The 17,851-nt window shown below is 37.4% G+C and overlaps 1 protein-coding gene across 1 annotated transcript; it reads right to left on the reverse strand.

Moving 5' to 3' along the window:
* Positions 1-518: 518 nt before the first annotated feature.
* LOC140142468 (dnaJ homolog subfamily A member 1-like) lies at positions 519-15,124 on the reverse strand. The gene is given in 7 exon segments (XM_072164455.1): positions 519-4,226; positions 7,816-8,046; positions 8,620-8,847; positions 9,712-9,840; positions 9,843-9,993; positions 11,482-11,705; positions 14,997-15,124. Coding segments are annotated over 6 exon segments (1,194 nt in total). The 5' UTR covers positions 11,614-11,705; positions 14,997-15,124; the 3' UTR covers positions 519-3,903.
* Positions 15,125-17,851: the final 2,727 nt, after the last annotated feature.

Consider the following 17,851-nt stretch of genomic DNA (forward strand, 5'->3'; position numbering starts at 1 on the left):
CGATTCCATACCACCATACTGTGGTTCACATCAAGTTCGGTAGTGACGTCAATGCTTTTTTGTGGTTTTGTGGTGCAAATAAACTACCCTTGGGCGGGTGTGTGTATGCTCTGTGCAATTAACTTAACATGCACAGGGTCAGAAATTTGCAACCAAGTGCGAGAATCCTTTTGGATTCTCTCAGTGGAATTTTGCAAGAATCCATGGACTCTCGCCATATAACTTCATGATGAATTGAAATATTTATGAGAATCCGTTTAGATTCTTGCAATTTTGTTGACGAGAATCTTTGCGAATTTCTGACCCTGCATGCACCATTCGATACTGCGCACAGCAAAATAGGCACCTACGTCACTACTGAACTTGAGGTGAACCACATTTTAGACCAGAGTGGGTTGAGTTATGATAGTTGCCATTCTAATCATACATTTAGCTTAATGGAATAACAGGATAATATCGTCAGTCACATCACATACATAGACCTGTAAGTTTGATACCATTTTAAACAAAATTAATATAACTTCAATGTTGCACAATGTTACTCGAAAGATTGGCATGTAGAATTCACCAAAATTAAAACTTTCAAGTGTCTTCTTCATATAAAATACCTTTTGAGGAAAATTAATTTAGCAATAAATAAGTTTGAGGCTAAATCTAAAACCAGTATTGTATAGCTCTGATGTGAAACAACTTTTATCTGTTTTCGTATACAACAGTATGTGATGTGACCGATGTTATATCACTAAACAGCTACACTGTATCCAACTACACAAACGCTCTCGGGCTAAATGGCCTACCAGTGGGTTTAACAGCTGCAAATAGCTACATACATACACTTTGTTTAAAATGTTCATAAACATTGCATAGCCTTTTTCTGAGACACTTTCTGAGTGAATAAAGTACATGTCTATGAAGATGTGCTCAAAGTCGTTATGGAATTTTGAAGGGAGAATTAAGATACATGTTAGAATGTTAGAAGTTGCTACAATTACATAATTAATATCAATACTTCTGGGTTGAATCACTTGCACATACAAATAAAAAGGTCATATATATGCAGCTAGCAGCACAAATACAGGCAAATTTTACTAATTATGCCAATTTAATAGGTGGGTAACTTGTATTAAGTAACAGAACACAGTTGTTCTCTCGATACTATATGTAGTTTACTTGTTTCAATTTTAAAATGTGGAGGGCTATTCCATCTAAGAATCCACCCCCTTTTTGGCAGATAACACTCATCTTAATTCCACTCGCACCTTATGTTCAATCCCGTTGGAAGTTTCGTCAACTTATGTTATCAAGTTGGGTTTTACACAATTTGACCTCAAATAAGTAAATTTGGTTTGGCCTTCCAAAATCTTCCACCCCTTTCCCCCGCCCCCTGATGAAAATGGTGGGTTTTCAGTCAGGTGTACAACATGTTAAACATGTTTGTGTTTGTGTGTGGAATAGTGGGGAGTCATGTGCACCAATCTTATTGTTCTATCATAATATACATAAAATAGCAAGGTATGTGACACCCTGGAATTTATGCGCTGGTGAAGTTATGTAATAATTGGATTAACTACCATAGCACTGGTACGTTCATGCAGTATCTCTGCATTGAACCATTGATTAGGTGTAATAAATAAAAAATAAATCATGCTGATCACTCGCACCTGTATATTATCTTTGAACAGACCGGTATTGTATTCAATCTATGATTGCAGACATACACAGGCGATGAGTGCAACCTGCTTGTAGTGTAGCGCAATATAGTTAAAATTGTTTTCACCTATTGCTATGGTAGTTAATCCGATTTCTTACGTAACTTTGCCAGCGTATATCTGTGATCCCAAATGCATTGTTACGTTTGTTAGACACAAACATTGTGCACATAATATTATATATATATGCTCAATTCTTCCTACATATACAGCTACAATAAGCAAAATTAAAACTGTTCAAAGTTGAACCTTGTCCAAAAACATTAGACCCAAAGTGTCCAGATATCCATGTTTGTGTGTCACTCATGGAGGGCAAAATAGTGCACCTTTAAATCAAACTGTGTCCTTGTTTGCATTCAGTGTGTAAAAAAGGCCAATTTTACAAAATAGCTCTGTACTATGCTTTCTTTTTAAGCGTACAATAACCTAAATGCTAAAGGGTAATTTTTGTAGCCGTTTTCTTATTTTAATTTTCTTTTCAACAGCTAAAAAAACCTGTAAAAAAAAGGCCCAACACGTAGGACTACATTCTAGAATTATTGTCTGTTTCGGGTATTTGCCGCTAAATGTTTAAGGTACACAATTAATTACGGGGGAAATTCTGAGTCCGTTCTCCTTGGATTTAACCTCTTTGACCTTAATCACAGTTCCTGAGATACCACTTTTCAACTTGTACAGTGAAACCTCGCTAACATAGAATGGTCAGGGCTTCAGATTGACAAGATTTTGTGTTAATGTCATTATAATGTATAAAGATATATGCTTGTAAACACAGTTATCAAAGATTTTATGTTAAAAGTTTGTTTGTTAACGAGTTTCCACTGTATTAACTGTTTTTTCATTTTCACTCCATCCCACACTGTACGCAAAACTGATGAGGAAAATAAAATACAAAGAGACTTTACAAACAGCGCAGAAATTGATCACATTAGGAAGAGGGGACAAAAGTGCTTGGGTAACTATTATAGGATCTTGCTTTGTTTTAAAAGTGAGTCTTATTTCCTCTCTCCTCTCGAGTTGAGAGTGACACCACATTTCCAGAGTCATTTACCAGGTTTAAGTATGAAATATAGTTTGATCAGCTTGTAATCGGTGGGCTTTATAGCATCACAGATTAATATTGATATATTTTATTTTGAGAATTGTCTTGTCTTCTTTCTTTAAACACAATATAGGCCACACAGATCAACACCGAAAAGTAGACCCATAAGTGCTATAATAGCACTCATGGGTCTACTTTTAGGTGTAGTGGTAAGAGCGTAACAATTCCCGCCGATTACGAGCTGATCAAACTATAGATCGATGCCGAATGCTCTGTGGTTGTCATGCAGCATCCATCTTTTACACATAACAACATGTGACACACTGTGTATGACAGCATGTGACACTGTGTATGACAAATATATGTGATGTGTGTATGACAACCACGGCCGTTTACCACCTATGCGTGATGCCCGCTTTTATCTAGGGTGCCCTTAATTTTAAGGCTTACTGATTTTACAGATACTCGACATACTATCTGAGTAATTTATTATAGGTCCAGGGTAAGTAAGTTCAATTTTATTATAAAATTTGATCAGAGTCTAGAGAAACTAGACCTAAATCGGTGTCTCGAGTGCGCCACTAAATACTTGCTGGTAGCTCATGTTTGTATGAAATCAGTAAGCCTTTAATTGAGGGCTGTGACCCTTACCTTTCATTATGCCAAATAACTTTATGTGACCAATTACCAAATTCAATCCAACCACTGTTCACTCCACCGAATCTTAGGGACTGATCAGTATTTACCCTGCAAGAACAGTGGCATAGCCAGGGGCAAAGAGCAAAGCTGCCCCCATGAGAAGTCTTGCACCCTCATGCTGGCTGCCTTGATGTTTAAGAAATCCATGCCTTTTTTGTACTTTGTAGCCCAGGTTTTACAATTTTAATCAATTTCCCCTTGAAGACCCCCCCTGAAAGAGTCTTGGCTATGCCACTGAGCATTCACTTTGAAACATGAACATTTCCCCTCACTGATTTGTTTTTCCCCAAATCTAAAATGTTGTATTCCCTTTTTTTACACGAAATAAAGTTGTTCCCCTCTTTTTGTGGAAAAAGTATTGTTGTCCCCAATCCCCCCAGCATAAATATTGACCAGTCCCTGACTAACATCACTCAAACAAGAACCCTAAAATGTACTCCATAAATATTATCATTAATGTGTTTGACATTGTACACCCTGTCCTCTATGGTCATCTTCATCGTCATCATCGTAGGCATTCCTAAAATTTGACTGGGCCTGGTGGTTCTTGGTATAATCCTGAAGTGTCACCTCCTCCATCTCATCTGTCACTATACATTCCTCTTTCTTCGGAAGGAGCTCCTCTAATTTTTTGAGTTCTGGGGTTTCCAGGAAACCCGATTCGGGGAATTTGACGGTGAAATGGATGATGAGACGACCTTTCTCAAAGGGGTTCTTGTGTAAAGGCATGCCTTCACTCAATACAACTTTGATATCATCATGCTTGAGCACTTCACCTGTAAAAAGTAGATGCAAGAAACAGAGTGAAAGTATACTGTGAATAATTTGTGTCAAAACATTTAAAATGGAGGGTTATTTTTCAGGACATGTATCTATACAAGTACATGTAATTTACAGCTTTCCACAAAGTCCCTTTGCCAAAGCATCTGGCATGTTTTACATCGCGCCAAACAAGAACAAGTTCCTGGCTGGGTCATGCGATGCTACGCAGTGTGATAAACAAATCATATGCCAATATGTAAATTGATGATATGTAAATAGGTCAATTTGATGAAATTAATAATCCAGGGCTGTCAATTGCCATGCATTCGGGCACTTTCTCATGCTAAGAAAGTAAAATCTTACGCCAAGGTTTGGTAGTAAATGTCACGCCAAGGTTGTAAAATCGCACAAAATCTTGCGCATCATCAAAATAAATAGTTATCCCTATCCCCCTCACTTTTTCGATTCTCGAGCACCCTGAACTTCCTCCATGTAGACTACTATGGCCTTTCACCCTTTTTATATCGGACCAACAGGGGGTATATCCAATATAAACATATACGTCAACCACAGAATTATAGTGAAGGAGAACCAGGACTCCCTATACCGCTACATACAATCGCACCGTCAGCTATGAGGTGAAAATTGGGGGTATTCGGGTCCTTGCCGACGGTGCGCGGAGACAAACAAAAACAATTCTGCGTCTCATCTTAAGCATCTTGGTATCGCGTGCAGATCTCATCAAGTGTGTCGCTTAAATGCGCCCATCATGCGATGTTGCACTTGCATGACAACGAATCCGTGAGAAACCTAATACCTCCAATATTTGCTCATGCCTGTATCAAGATGGCAGTCTAGTCCTTGTTCTCCTTCTCTAATTCTGTCAACTCATCAACATTTTATGGATACTTTTTAATCTAACTTCATATATAATGTCAAACTTGTTTATGAAATTGCTTTACTCTTTGCATGTTTATTAGAACATGCATGCTTAATTGTTTTTTAAAAAAAGAAACACATTTTCATGAATTTTAGGTTGTGGCCTTCACAGCCCTAAAACATAGAACTGCACACTAAACAAATAGTTTCACACTTAACATTTACACAAGCTCTAATAAGAGGGCAACAAATTGTAGTGCAAAAAATTAGTTTTTAATTTCTTATTTTTGTTCATCATGAATTTTTAACCAACACAAAATCTACAAATTAAAAGATCAAATTTATTTTATGTTGCACATAAATGCATATTTAAGGGAAGAAACCAAAAGATCGATGACGTCCTATAAACAAACTAGTTTCGTTTAGGGGGGAGGGGGTAAAAATACTCGATTACGTTTGTACAAAAACATCGGTCTAAAGAATGTGTCATTATTATTATGTCAAATTTTTCAACATTTCTTTATTATGTTTCTGGCAGGGAGGGAGAGGGTCGGCTGAGAAACGAAACTAGTTACGTTTATAGGATGTCATCGATCTTTTGGCTTGTTCCCTAAAATATCATCAAACTTTTTATGTTCCCCAATGTTTGCCTGATCTAGATAATATAGACTTAGTCCAAGGAAAACAGCTATTCTAGTTAAAATCCATACACCCCTATGGAAGACATGACCTCCTTAATCTCCCACACGGGGTGTAGATTTCAAATAGAGTCACCCATTCATGTAACCCCATTTAAACCTCTTCCGTAAGGGTGTATGGATTTCAAGTGGAACAGCACAACATTTGCTTCTCTTCTTGAATGTATCAAAATTACTTTCTACAATGTAATTTATAATATGCATCAATACAAAACTTGTGTTTTACAAAATAATACATCCATCTTTTAGATAGGAAATTACATAATACGACCTAAACATCACATCATCCAAATGTTCAAGTAAGTTCAGAGGGTTTTAGTGTGAAGATCACCATTTTGCACAAGACTACATAATTTCAGCAGGTAAAGACAATCAAGAACATGTGCATTTTGCCAAAAAAACAATTTATTTGGGTGAACACGACCGACACTAATTTTGAGGAAAATAAAAAAGTTGGGTCAGGAAACAACACCCAAAATTTCCTGAAATGGGTGTTTTTTTAAAAAGCACCAAAAATGTGGTGTTTTTTCTAACAGCACTAGCCACAAGCAGTATTGTTTATAACATTGATATGAAGTCACCTGCTACACCCACGACACCTGTTAACAAATCAGGAACTTGTAACAAGTCTAACCATGGTGTGACTTACTCATTCTTCCTGTTGTAAAAGGGATTCTATATTTAGATGTCATAGTATAAAGCAATGTAAGGGAATACCTTTTCTGACTCACTGTTAATTTCCAAGTACATTGAAAACATGTCAGAAGGATTTAGCAATATACACTGTGGCCCATAGGAGTTTTTGTTTATGTATAGCTGTCACAATAACAATTTTGTTTCCAAAAACCAAGATGCAATGTACAGGTTTTATTCTTTGTTTATTTCTTTTGTTCAATTTCTAAATTGATTGTTTGTAACAGTAAAATTATCTCAAACTGTTCCAAAACATATAAGAGTAAGATACTGACTGACAGAACATTGATGTGATGTAAGAAGGTCTGAAAAAAAAACCTGAAAATCTGGAAAAAGCGCAGGAATTTGGGCTAAAAACCCCCAAACTGGCTTAAAATAAATAAAAGTGCGGAAATTTGGATAAATTTATGTGTGGGGGTGGGAGGTAGACTGCTGCCCTCAGTCGTCAACCGTCTGGATTGACGACTGAGAAAACTATGTGGAAAAAAGTGACGGATTTTGCAACAGGATTCCTGTGGCATAGAGCATGCGCAGTTGTGTCCAAATGGACCTTTTGACAGAGTTTGTTGTTTTTAGAAGTTCAGAGCGCGATCTTGTCACAGCGGCGCGGTACAGCGACGCAGTACACGGGCGCCGCTAGTCAGTCGCGCTTCTGGCGCACAACCAAAAGTCGCATTGAATAGTTTTCAGAAGTCTGTCATGATATTGGCTGTAAGATAATCAGTCGTCACTACGAAGCATACACAGTACATGCGAAGTGTAGACGGCTGATTGGAATTAGTCTAGGTGGGAGGGCTATGAGAGAAAGAGAGCACATCATGTGCAGTGATGCTTGACCAGGGGTCCATTTCACTAAATTGTTAACCCTTCGTAACTCAGGTAACCGTTCGTAAAGTTACAAATACCCAATACTAGACGTAACTTTACGAATGGTCTCTGTGGTAAATCCCTATTACGAAGGGTACCGTTCGTAAAATAAGTTAAGTGAAATGGAACTTGGGATTTGATATATTTTGCTCGGTGCTATTTTTAACTGGGACTATTACACCAAATGTGAAAGGTTTAGTGTTGTGCCCCTTTAGCTGTACATCAAGATACAGCATGTATGCATATCCACAGCATAAGTGACAGCACGCAGCATGGAATTTGTATGCATAGCCGCATGTAATGTTTTGCGTAAAATGCATCACGCTTTACTGCATTCAAGACACAATTACAGTACAAGTTGCAGAATAATGTACCCTCACATGATGTATCACAGTGAGCTATAAAATGTCGGACAGTCGTGGTAATCTGTAAAATAGGTCTCTTGGTTTGTTGGAATGTCTCTTACCTGGATGTTGTGTGATTAGAAGATCTCTCTCATCCAACGTCTTAATTACTTTCTGGAAACCGCACAGAGCTTCCACTAATTCTATTTCCAATTTCATTATGAGATCTTGTCCTCTCCTGCGGAAGGTGGGATGCTCCTTCTCATCCAGGACGATGATGATGTCTCCTGGCTCCAGTCCTGGTTCTTGGTCTCCTTCTCCGTTGTATGTTATCTTCTGACCATCTTTCATACCTGTTTAATCAGTTGAATTTGAAATGAATCAGATATAACTCTTCAGTTGATTCTGGCATAATACTGTTGACATGGGTCAACTACTAGATTAACAGTTGAGGTATTGATCCCGTGATGACAAAGTAAGAAATAGCTTGAACAATAGTTTTGTTCCACTATCTCAAAACGTAAGTTAAACACTTAACATCAATTGATCAAAAAAGCTTGATCATTTCCACCGAAACATCATACAATGTAGTTTGAAATAAAGTTTTGATATCATGGAACAAAAAACATTGTTCAAACCTTTTCTTATCATGATATAAAAAATTTGGAGTGCTTTGCACACTGGATATAGGCCTATATGGGATGGTTATAAATAAATGTCAAACCCTGAACATATCTACCCACATTTGTCCATGTACTTTCCGTTTCTTTCTCTCCCTGATCACTTTGTTCCTTTTGGCATGTTTTACACAGATCCCTAGGGTTGATTATCTCTCCATGTCTTGTACAACTGTTGCAAACTGATCGAACCTGTTTACCCCCCCCTTACACATAATATACTTGCAAACCCTGAACCCATGTACCCACCTTTGTCTACATGTACTTCCAGTATCTTCCTCTCCCTGATGGTTTTGTTCCCTTGGCATGTTTTACACCGATCCCTGGGGTTGATTCTCTCTCCCTGGCCTCTACATTCACTGCATACCGACTGGATCTGTTGCACCATTCCAGGGCCTAGCTGACGTACGTGAACCTGCATACCTGTTCCTTTACATGTGGGGCATTTGTCTACAGCACCTTTTTTACCTCCTCTACCTGCAATTGAAGTAGGCTTGACTTAATATACACTCATTCAAAGATTACAGTAAGTTGAGCAACTGGATATTTAAATTTGAAGGAAGGTTTCTTCATTGAGCTTTTAATACAAAAATTTTATATTAAATTATTTATTCACCACACATAAAAGTAAATCTAGCTTTTCAACATGAAAATACTTCGGTAAATTATTCCACACTTAAAAATACAGAATTCTATGCACTTATCAATGCAAAATTATGAAGCATGCATGATCTTCAAAGACAGCTATTTGTATACTGCTTGATGCCGTTTGATAGTTTTTACCAGATCCCAACAAATGCTTTCTATGTATAATCATGTAATATGTTAGGGCTCATATTGAAATACCCTACCACGTTTTCACACAGAAAGAAGGCAGGATTCCCCTCGCTAAGCGCGCGCCTCAGGAAAGCTCGGTCATAAAGCGGATGGATTATATGCATCAGTGATACACCCTGCCCAGGATTTTAACAAAAGAAGGCTAGCACAGGAAAGCTGCAGGATGGCGCACACCTTCCTGTGCAAGGGAATTTCAATATGAGCCCTTAAGACCCTTTGTGCTTTAGCCATTCAGTCTGCGTGTCATGCATGTTCAGGGATTTGTGTGCATTGTCTCTTAGACTAGCCAATTTAGTATGGACTATTTATTCAAGATGCATCACAGAAAAAAGGTTGTTGTGTTGTCAAACAGTGATAATGCCTGGATGGTAAGCCTTCAAGCTTTGGTCTTAACGTTGGGTAAAATAAAAATGTCAAATATTACATTTTTTACATTTCCTCTGTGTAGATATCAGAAGGTGCACGTTTTTAAAACTGGCAAAAAAAAGAGGTTATTTTACATACCTTCACATTTGTCACAAATCACATTCTTTTGCAGTGCTAGCTTGCGTAACGACCCATTGTATAATTCTTCTAATGATACACCCATCTGGTGTATCACATCCTTCCCCTCTGCACTCGTTGGCCGGGCCTTCCTGTGCCAAAAAACATATCAAATATGTCCATGGGGGAATGGAAGCCTCCACCTGTACCCCCTTCCTTGAGAGCTTGTTCACCACCTTCATCATATAATTTCCTCTTCTTGGGGTCTGATAATGTTTCATATGCTTGTGATATAATTTTGAACTGCAATAAAAAATAATTTAATATGAGCTACTGTATACTTTTCCAGGAGGAATTTTACGAAAAGCACAGCTCATGCACAACGTTAAAAATATATTCAACCAATCAATTTCTGGATGCGTATTCCGACCATACATTGGACACCTCATTCAATACACTGTGTTAAGTAAGAGCAACACGGCAGCACATGATTGGTGTGAACAATATGCCATATCAAACACTCATCGAACGAGGTGTTGCCACTACATGTATGTGATTGGTTGTGGTGTTTTGTTTACCGCACATGACATCTTTCTGAACTAATTTTCGATCAGCTGCTGAAAAGGTCTAGAGAAAGAAACAAATCATTACGTGGTTGTGTCACACTTGAAGCTCTTATTTGTCTTACATTCGGGCAATTGCTTTTAAAACAGAGGTCTTGAAAGATTAACTTTGCACCAATGGCTTTATGGTTCTTCAGCCTCATTAAGTTTGAAACATGTTTTTCCACAACACAGAAACACACATCAATATGATTAAAACTATAGCAGATTCAACCCATCGTGGGATGTTTTTCCAACAAATCCAGGCTGCCGGTCAATCATCTGCCACTGCCAGTCATCATGCATAGCGTGATTCTGTATGCATGATCGCCCGGTATACTGAATTTGTTTGAAAAACGTCCCACAATGGTTTGAATCTGCTATAGCAAGGATTCAAATTAGAGGAGAACCCGAGAACCGGTTCTTCTGAAGGTTCTCGCTGGATTACAACTAGGAAAACCAAAATTGGTTCTCGTAAGCTTCCAAGTCTCAGATCGCATATTGTGACATTATTTGACCTTTCTGCAATGGAAATATGATTTAATCCAAATATATAATTCTGAAATGTTGGGGAAAAGGCAAAGTTTTCTTCATTTTAGATGTCAATTTATTAAATGATCACAAACAGGAATCCATGGCCCATGCTTGTACTTTCAATGTTTATATTACTCGACCATCCCATAATAGATGTAACAGGATTAACTACCATAGCAATTAAATGAATACAAATTTTTAATATATCACCCTGCACTACAACATTCACGCGAACCGAAGGTTCTCGCAAAAGCACTTTGTGAGAACCTAAACAGGTTCCCGCAATTGATTGCAAATTTGAATCCCTGTATAGGATTTGCTATAACTTACAAAACCTCAACTTCCATAAACAGAATAAAGCACACACTTGCATAAAAATGCACTTACAGTTACAGGTGTAATTTTGTAGATCTTAAGTTACCGGTACCTATAACACGCTGATTGTCATGGGCACTGCCATCTTGGGTTTGAACGTGGAAGTGAGTTAAGCGGATTTCTGGACAATTTGTAGGTTTTATTCATTGAAAATTTTGCCCCTAATATAAACATGAAAAAATTCACACACCTAGGGACAATGTTAGATTAGCAAACGTACAAGCAAACAAGCCCACACACAACCCACTCCCCACAAACACACCCCACACACAACACCTACCTTCTCAGGATCTTCAGGATTTTTGTCAGGATGGTATTTTAAAGCCAATTTTCTGTAAGCTTTTTTCAATTCAATTTCAGTTGCACTGGGTTTTACCCCAAGCGTATCATAGTAACCAGTCTCTTTCACCATGTTGGATCACTTATATCGCCTTTAGATATTCTATAGATGTTTTCAAATTAACGATAAGAAGTGTTTTGGATATTGCACAGCTATAATGTAACCTGTAATGGAATGTTTCAAAGATAAAAAAGAAGAATTAGTGAAGATATTTTATGGTATGCATACGTATTCACTACAATTGGAGTCAGTTTAGAACTAGTTCTAATTCCTCAAGGGGGGGTGCACGCAAAGCGCACAACGAGGCGCTGGCATAGGACTGGTGGATTTTGTAATGTCAGAGAGGGGTTGTCATGGTCCCCTACAGGCACTGATCAAATGCTAGAGTCAGTCGAGAACTTGAGAGAAATAAGTGCAAATGTGTTGCAATGAGTGTCCCAATTTAAGATTTGATGAAATGATTACAAGGAAATAAACCTAATAAATGAAAAAAAAAAAAAAAAAAAAAAGCAAACATCTCTCTTCCAGGATGGTTTTCCTAATGAAGTTGATATGAATGAAAAGATGTTGTGTACACAAATTTTGAGGGCCCTCCAAAAAATCCAAGGGCCCTCAAATCTGTCATGCTTTTTGGCAATTTGGGTCAACAGCCCCATTGAGAATTTCAACTTAAACATGTATGTAATCGTGCCCATGGTTTTTTGGCTATCGGTAGGAAAAGAAAAAACAAGAAAAGGAGAGAAGATGTTCAAAGAAGCCACTTGATACCCCCGGGATTCAAACCTCACACCTAACATAGGGAAAATGTGTGATTTTTGAGAGCAAAATGCACGCACCCCTTTTCGAATCCAAACTGCATGAATTTTCTCCCCAAAAAGTTCAGATTTGCAATATTAAAAAGGTTTTTTTAATTTACTTTTTTCTTCTATAATTTCTTGCAATATTTTGTGACGGCCGGCCTATTTTCTATATTTTTTAGCATAGATTGTGTTGCAGATCATTTATGATTCTTTGGTAAATTGGTATCATTAAAACTTCAAGTTTTTGGAAAATGAGTACCGTACTTGAAAATGGTTATTTTGCGAAAATCTGAAATTTTGCGGTTGGATCTATATAATGAGCGATTATACCCAACATGCGCAAATTTCAGCACTTTTTGCACATAGCGCATTTCCCCTAGACCTTACTCACACCCCTCGCATAAGATCACCGGCCATGGGGGTTACGCTGGGCCGGCCAGCGATTCCCTGGGCACGGTTCGATTTAGAGGGGTTTTACATGCACAAATGCATGTAACTTTGGCTCTGTGCATGTAGAATTTTGCCTGTGCATGCAAAATTTTGTGTTATTTGGCCCATTTTGAGGAAAAATCAGAGTTGTGCATGTACATTTTATTTTCTAAATCGAACCCTGTCCCTGGGTATATGACTTGGGCTGAATGCGTCATCACAGTACGTGGAATGCATGCAGCATTTTATTAGTGAGCTCTGGTTGAGTTAGGGTTAACAAGGGCAAGGCGTAAATCTATAGATGAAAAACATATAACTAACCATGCCCATGGTTTATTGGCTATCAGAAGGGAAAGAAGAAAAAAAAAAGGAGGTGAACAAAGAAGTCACTTGATACTGGCATCAGGGTATAGCTTCAGGGGGTCTTGAAGCTTTAATAAAAGCTGTGATGTGAGAGGTCAGGTCACTCTGGTCAGGTCATGAGGTTTTACCAGGGGCCCGGCCATGATGTGCTAGCTAGCTTGTGTACCGATTTATACTGCACACCTGCTAAGGCCAAGGTTATCATGATGTTTAATTAAATACTTGCTACAAATTTATGGGAAAACAACATTTTTGGTCATGATTTCTTCTGAACATTGTAAGATTTAAGCCATGCATTTTATGTTAAGCTTAATCTGTATCATTGGTATACTGTTGGTTGTCCCTCGGACAACTGCCGTCAGCATTTTGGGTTGTCCGACGTTCATTGTGGTTGTCCCGGACAACCAGACAACCACTTATTTCGAACGCTGCCAGGAACTGCATTTTGAGGAGAGCGAGAGCAATCACTCTCTAAGTACTGCTCTCCTATCCTTAAATCTGATAGGAGAGTGAAATTTTAGCTCTCCTTAGTTGACCATTCCCTCCTTACATTCTATTGTAAATGCTCTAAACAGCTCTCCTTGAAGGCTCCAGAAAGAGCTATTTAATGCTCTCCTGCAAATTCCAAAAGACAGTCCCTGTGCTGTGGTACCGCTAGGATTCATAGATAGGTATGTCCACATTGCTTATTATAGAGGGCGACGTTCAACTCAAAAAGCTCAAAAAGTTGCGACCACAGCAAATGGCTTAACTGTGTAATCCCCATAGGAAAATACAAAATTTTGAAATTTGGACCTCTGAAACTTGGAGACGTACCGTAGTCTACTTTATCCTCAAGTTGATACAGAAGTCATCATGCAATGATAGTTAGATTTCATAAAATAAAATCGCCTTCGTGATAAACTGGATCGCCGTGGTGAAAAATGATGCATTACTTGCATTTTTTCTTCTATAATTTCTTGCAATATTTTGTGACGGCCGGCCTATTTTCTATATTTTTTAGCATAGATTGTGTTGCAGATCATTTATGATTCTTTGGTATCAGACTCTTATAGCCAGAAATCAGAAACCACCCATCCAAGCAGATACCAGAAAAATGATGCATTACTTGCATTTTTGTACAGTACATGTACAATGTAAGGCATTGTCAATGATGGCTGCAGAAAAATGCAGAATTTTATAAACAGACATTTGCCCATAACTTTGCTGATATTTGAGCTACAGACATGGTTGGTTGACCCCTCATTTTTTAAGTTAAATAATCACATTTTTAAACAAAATAATTTCCATGTAAAAAAACCTACTTGAAAATTTTGTGATCATGCCTATCAGAGTCGAATCTCGGACCCCTCAAAATACACTATGACTATCCTGTTCAAATCAACTTGTCAAAATATTGAAGAAAATGTGCTCCATAAATATGCAGAAACTGCGCAAAACAAATCCCATTCTTCAAACATGTGTGAGAAAACTGAATTTCATGAAATTGAAAGCACCCGGTCGCGCGGTCACACCAAATTTAATTATAATCCAACATGATATAATGATAATCATAATGTCATACTGCTCAATGCTGTACAAGCAGAGCACAACTCCTAGCATAAGTCTTTCTTTGATGAATGACTTCCTTTCAATCTGAACGCACGTTTCATAGATTGATAGAAACATGTGTACGACTGCTGACTGAGAGTGAGAGAGATGATAGAAATCCGATCCTTCGACTCACGTTAGTTACATGACGTCTTTACACGTTTAGTTTTAAGCTTTCTTAACACTTTCTTTAGCACACATTTCCGGATCTCTATCATAAATCATTCAACCTGCTCGTGAAGTATTTACACGACAGTAGAACTGTGTACTTACCTGTCAAGGAAGCTTAATTCATATGGTGAAAATTTTCACTGTAAAGACAAGAACATACCACGGAAATATAAAACGCCGGTTCGGCTTGTTGTCTATAAAATATATCAACAACATCATCCACTAATGTGAAGGCAAAGGTCATTCATATAGAAGACCGCAAAGCAACTTGTGACTCTATAAACTACATCGTGGGGATTTTAAATTGCTCTACGCATGTGCAGAGTGCATAGAATGAGTCGAGAAAATTAATCACACAACATGCAATTTCCCGAAGCTTCCACAAGTTCCAGCAGTATTCAGGAGCTTTCAGGAGTGATACATCGATTGTTTATACGTAAAGAAGAAAAAGAAATCTTTATTTAAAAAAAAAAAAGAAAAAAAAAACCAATTAAAAAAAAAACAATTAAAGGAGTATTTCGCGATCCTAGCATCCTCTATTTATGTCATTTTTCATTAGATATCCACGAAAAAACCTATTCCCAAAATTTCAGTTGATTCCGATTTTGCGTTCGCGAGTTAGGTTAAAGGAAGTGTCCGGCAATCACAACATTATGTATTAGGCCTATATGTTAGAAAAATAATTATCAAGCACGAATCACATGGTTTTATTTAAAACAAGGTTATATTAACCATAAAACGAATAAAAACAGCCATCTCTCAACACGCGATATTCAAAATTCCCGCGCCGAAATTGTCTAGAGCAATGACGTCCTAATAATTCAATGAAGCATGACGACATTTGAGCACATATAACCGTGACGTCACTGCTCTAGAAAATTTCGGCGCGGGAATTTTGAATATTGCGTGTTGAGAGATGACTGTTTTTATTCGTTTTTATGGTTAGTATGATTTTGTTTTAAATAAAACCACGTGATTCGTGCTTGATAGGCCTAATTATTTTTCTAACATATAAGACACAATGTTGTGATTGCCGGACACTTCCTCTAATGAAAGTCAATTCCCAGTTTCCCGTTACATTATTTTTCATGACTGTGTAGGTGACCATTTCATTATTCATTATTCATTATTTTATACCATTTCATTATTGCATCTGTTACAGGTGTAAACCAATAACTACCCATGTGATAAATCACAGTTTGTAGTTTACAGATGTAGTTTACAACCACATGAAGGTGATTGTACAACTATTTATATCAAAAGTTTCACAATATTTTTTACGGGATGAGATCAGAGCAGATCAAAAAGTGCGGGACAGAGAATTGAGTAGGTAGGGCCTATTATTATGACTCAGAATTGATGTGAAGATCCACTCGCCAGTTATCTGATTACTAGAAATTAAACCAAACACATGGCCAATGGATCTTCCATCTGAGACGGGGAAAGACTCAACAGAAACAAACGGAGAGCAAAATATTACTTCACAAATAAACTTTAATCTCTCATCAACAAAGTGATCACAATAATATAATAGATGAGCGAAATATTCTTAGTTCATCCTCCAGCTATGGCCAGCTGACAACTGCCACGAATAATAGTCCGGGTAATTGAGGAGAGGACGCCGGAGCGATATATATTTAAATTAGCTATGGAAAGCAAATAGCGTCATAACACACGCCCTGCCTTTCTTGAATTGGCGCCTGACAATTCTAATTTAATAATATAACTTTAAAATAGCAATTTGAATTGATCAACTTATGATTTAAAAATATATATATCTTTCTAACACAAACTTTAACATCAGACATAACATTCATCAAGTAACTGCATGACTAATAATTAACTGCCTCTTTTTAATCTGAAACATTTAACTCCAAAACACGATTTGATAGGGAGAAAATTAAAAAAAAAACAACATCTTTTAAAACTCTGAAGCTCGTACAGCAGACAAGGAAAAGGGGAAAGGGGATGACAAACTAACACAATTCTGAAAGACATCGACCAAGACCTTGCACAATCCCCAAACTGGGCATTTACAATGTCAAGTTCCATGTGTTTCAGAAAGTGCGAAGATCTTACTCTACACCTTAAACTACACCTTAAAATTAACCCTAGAGTTCATAATCTTGAATCGCTGAATCCATGGCCAGTAGATCCACCGCCGTCGACTTGAACCCATTCGCTGTACTTGACGCTGATCTTGACGTTGAACTTGACACTTGCGTGATGAACTCGACACTCAATTTGTCGGTGTGATTCAGATCATGTTTTCCATAAAATTTTAAACATGACGTAATAAAATTGCTTTTTGCAATTAGACGATAACTGATGACGGATGTCAATATAAATAACAGACGAATTAATTTCTTCATATAATTGCAGTTTTCAATGCACCAACATTGTGAAATAAGACGCAGTTCCTCCCGTAGATACAGTACTTGACGAACACGACGAAACAATTCCACACGACGAAATTGCACTTAGACATTCAGATCTGAAGACAAATAGCTGGATAATATTTGATTCAGAATACAACGGGCTTACATGAAAATCGTATGCAAAGTTCCATATGGAAAAGGGTTTTAAAGTTGCAACATACTTTGCATAAAATGATGTCATGTATCAGGTCACAGTTAATTATCCCGTATTTTATTATTTTCTGAATCAAATCTTATTCTGGAATCACAAATATTGTACTGACGAAAATTCACAATCATTTCAGAATCACACATATTGCATACCAACTGGAACAAAATTCTTCTGTGTCAAGTTCAAATCCAAATGCACCTATTGTTCAGATGATTGACCACGAAAATGACCGAAGAACTCCATAATCCATTCAGCACGACTCGAATTCTCTGAAATATAAACTCAAGCAAAATACACAGTATAAGTATAACACATACATACTATCTAATTTAGCATATTTCTTAATTCCATAATCATAAGAATACCGT

The sequence above is a fragment of the Amphiura filiformis genome, chromosome 20 (assembly GCF_039555335.1).
Source record: "Amphiura filiformis chromosome 20, Afil_fr2py, whole genome shotgun sequence".
NCBI classification, from domain to species: Eukaryota; Metazoa; Echinodermata; class Ophiuroidea; order Amphilepidida; family Amphiuridae; genus Amphiura; species Amphiura filiformis.